Source organism: Penaeus monodon, chromosome 7, assembly GCF_015228065.2.
Source record: "Penaeus monodon isolate SGIC_2016 chromosome 7, NSTDA_Pmon_1, whole genome shotgun sequence".
NCBI lineage: Eukaryota > Metazoa > Arthropoda > Malacostraca > Decapoda > Penaeidae > Penaeus > Penaeus monodon.
This window is the reverse complement of record NC_051392.1, coordinates 37977920-37981819: the sequence shown is the minus strand read 5'-3', so window position 1 is coordinate 37981819 and position 3900 is coordinate 37977920. Positions and strand designations below refer to the sequence as shown.

The following is a 3900-nucleotide window of genomic DNA, read 5'->3' as shown; positions in this document are numbered from 1 at the left end:
TTAATCTGACTGATTTATGATGCAGTGTATGTGGCCTCCGGAATAGGCCTATGTATTTTCTCGCGTCTTTCTTCTGGTTGATTATCGATTTTTTTTCGTTTTCCATAAAGAAACGGGGTAATTTGGAATACTTTAGAGACCTTATTAACTAAGCTAATGTAAGTACAAAGGCAAAGGTATCTTAAAAGAACTCACCGTCGCCAGCACAGTGATCCCCAGCAGGAGCGCCTTCGACCACTGCATCGTCGTCTTCAGCGTCAGTGTGTCCTGTTCGTCAAAACCGCCGTTCGAATCCTCTCGACTGACGCCCCACTCTTACGTCGAAGTCCCCTTAGCGGGCGCTCGGAGGTGCACTAATGCCTTTGCTCTGGCTTTCACGGTCAGTTCCCTCTGCAAGGCGGAGCTGATGGATTGGCGTTGCTGCAACACCTGCGCCGCCGTCAGTCCTCGAAGGGGGTGAGGGTCAACGCGAATTTCTCTGTAGATCGGAACACTGCTTTTTACGGCGTTGAAATTGCTTGAGATTGTTTCTGGCAGTCGCACTCCTTTTTTTTCGCACAATTTTGCGTTTCGTGCCTTATTACGCTAGAGCTCTGGCGCCAATTGAGTCATTGTCAATGCTTATAAATGGCGTAACCTCTCTACCGTATTTTCACATGCATTTCCCTTGCGTAGTAGTGTTAATGCTTGCTTGATTAGTGTCTCTATCACAGTTGCTTCTCACGAAAAAAAATCACTGTCCAGTTTCGTGTAATGTTAATACTGATTCAATTAAAATTCCGATTCTATCCGCATATACTTATTTATTTGAAAAAATAAATGCCTGGTATTTAGACGAAAGTCTTAGGTCACCCATGATTACACTCCACACTCTCTGCAAATGCTTTTATTCGGTTTGAATCGACTTCGCAGCCGGACAAGGCGACAGGAGTCGGCTCGCGCCCTGTGATCAAGGCAAAGACGCGGCGCAGCGCAGGGGTCCATCTACTCCCGAACGCACGTGGCGGCCAACTGAGCGAGAGACGACCGCCACGGGGTTCGTCCGGGCCAGGTGAGGGGGGCGGAGGGGGGCCGGCGGTGGCGTTGGGGACAAACGCATCTGCGGCGTTTTCAGGGACGGGATGAGGGGGAAGAGCAGGGAGGTTACGAGAAGACGAGACCGCTCCTGGGCAGGCGCTGAAGAGGAGGAGGGGAGCTCTTCTTTAAGACACTCGCTTATCAGTTTTTTTTTCATTAGAACTTAGCGAGGGACTACAACTGAGGACCTGCCCCTCCGTAAACTAAACCTTATGTTCTCGTATTTCACAGTCTGTTAGAAAAGACAATCAAGTAAAAAAACTAACCGCCTCTTCATTCTATGAATCAAGAACTTTAGAAACTATACTTTTCTAAGTAACCTGACCCTTGAAAGTACTAATACTTACAAGTTACTCATACGAAGGACGCGTAAAAATTAATTCAACAGGAAGAGGGGATTTTTACCCGTATGGACAAACACCGGAAAGCCGAAAATGGTGTTGGTCCGAGGTAAACAAACGCTGTTTACTCTAGACCGCAACTCTCACTCCGATACGTCAGACGAGAGAAAGAAAAAAGTAAGATAAGGAAAAGGAGAAAAGATATAAGGAGAAAAAAAAAACGAGAGTCGGCGAGAAAAAAAAGACAAGATAAAGACAAGAAGAATGGATATATAAAAAAAAAAAAAACGATTCTAGAACATACCTGAATTGCAATGTACAGAATGTCACGTGACCTGAGTACGAAATTTGCAATATGACATAAACTGCAAACAAGCCGGCTGACCATGGAGACGCCAAGGTTAAAAGGCACAAAAAAGAAAAAAAAAAGAAAGAAAGGAAAAAAAAAGCCAGTAAGGGAGGATAATTCTCAACGGCGGAGGACACGGGAGAGAAAGAATAAAGCTGGGAGAAGAAACGAAAAGAAGAAAAGAACGATAGAATTGAAAATGGGAAAGTGTGGAACAAAGGAATGCATAGAGAGATAACAAGGACGTTGATGAGAAGGAGGAGACGAAAATAGGGAGTGAGGAAAAAGAAAGAGAGAAAAAAATAAAGAAGAGGGGAAAAAAATGAATGTAGAAAGAGGGAGATATGTAGATGATGAGAAAAAGGAATGAGAGACAAGAGAAGAAGAGAAACTAGGAAGTGTGAAAAAATAAGATACAAAGAGAAGTGATAAAAAGAGATATCTAAAAAAAAAGGAAAGGGAGGAGAAATCAGGCGATACGTAAATAAAAATAAGAGAGAGAGAGAGAGAGAGAAACATGCAAATACAGACAAAATGTACGGTAGTAAGAAGGGGCCACAGCAACGACCGCATGCTTGACAGTTCTCAGAAAAAAGGTCTTTACCAGTGGTGTTTGGGGTATAATTATCCAAGGTTTTGTGGTCAGCTCGCCTCAGCCACGAAGGAGTCACAAAGGGCATTTTTTGATCACTTTAATTTGAATTTTCAGATGGCATTCAGTTGTTTTTCCATGACGTCATTTTACCTTGATCAAAACAAGGCTTTTTTTTTTTTTTTTAATAAGCTCTGGTATGATTTCTATGTATTTCCCTCCTTCCCTCCCAATTCGTTATTTTTTCGTGATAGAAATACGGCATTCGTATCATTCTTGGATAAGATTTATTGCTAGGAATTATTCATCGGCGATTTGAATTCCGGATGATCATAAAGTCATAAACATATCTCGCAGAAATACGAAAAGTATGAGTGGAAACGCCGTACCTCACACCGCCGGAAATGTATGGCTGAAGGTTCTTGTAAATGGCCCCGCGAGGGTTCTACGCAAGTGGTTCAGCGAAGGTTCTCTTAAAGGGTTCCTTCGCGACCCCTCTTTCCCCCCTCCCCTTCCTCTTTACCCGTGCCATGAACCCCCGCGTCAATGCGTCGTCTGCAGGTCTCGCACCTTGCTCGGCCTTTGCATTTCGCAACGTTTAATTATCTCATTGCTCTAATGTAATCCTCTCCTGGCACGTGAAATTGCCATGTCGATGTATTCATGCTTACACCGATGGACTCATCTGCATTCTGATCGCAGGGTCGTGTTTGCCGCTTCGTCTCTGGTGCGTAAGTTAGAGGATGTTAAGTCAGTGTTGAGTAATAGATTTGCTTCGAGTTTGACTTTTGGGTGTTTCCTCGTCCCTCCCCATCCAGTGCCTCAATATTCCGAGACTGTATCCGTCGTTGGAGCAAGGTCTCGATTGTAATCTATCGTTTTCCATCGCCATAGGAACTTGCTCGAAAAACAATTTTTTATCAGGCCGGTAATTAACAAGCTGACCCTCCCCGCCAAGGCCTCGTCCCGCGCCAGAGACTCGGCAAGATGGCGATAAATATCAATGACCCGCTCTGGCAAACACCTCGGTGGGCGTGGCGAGGTTCCCATATCTATCCCCAACAGACATGGGAATCCCCCCGCCCCTTCAAGGACGCGTCTCGGAGCTGGATCCTTCAAGAACCATGGAGATCCTGAGACCAAAAAAAAACAAACACACATCGCCTTGAAATGATTTATGGAAAAAAGCAAAAGACTAATTGTTTCTTTCATTCTCGCACTCCTCCTCAACCTCCCGCCTTTAAGTCACTCGTGATGACTGACGATGACTGACCCTCGCGCCCACCTCACGCTTTAGTAATCGTGAATATATCAAACAACATTTGAAAAATGACAGTCCGAATTGTTATCACCTGGAGACAAGAAGATTGGCTTCAAGGCTATGTCTAAACTGAAGGCTGATGAGATAACAAAAGGCGATAAGAAGTCCTTCAAATGCGTGAATGATTGTCCTCGATTCGATGAGGAGATTAGAGACACTCCCAAGAACACATCTCTCTGGTTACATTTTCTTGGGAATCGATTGCGCATTCGCTCTTGAT

The 3900-nt window shown here is 44.5% G+C and overlaps 1 protein-coding gene across 1 annotated transcript in view; it reads right to left on the bottom strand.

The window, feature by feature from the left end:
- LOC119575270 overlaps positions 1–1361 on the bottom strand; it is a gene marked incomplete in the record, with an annotated part of 145564 nt that extends 144203 nt beyond the window's left edge. Inside the window, 1 exon segment of the mRNA XM_037922788.1 lies at positions 196–1361. Coding sequence (XP_037778716.1) covers positions 196–243 — 48 coding nt within the window.
- Between the last annotated feature and the right edge of the window lie 2539 nt (positions 1362–3900).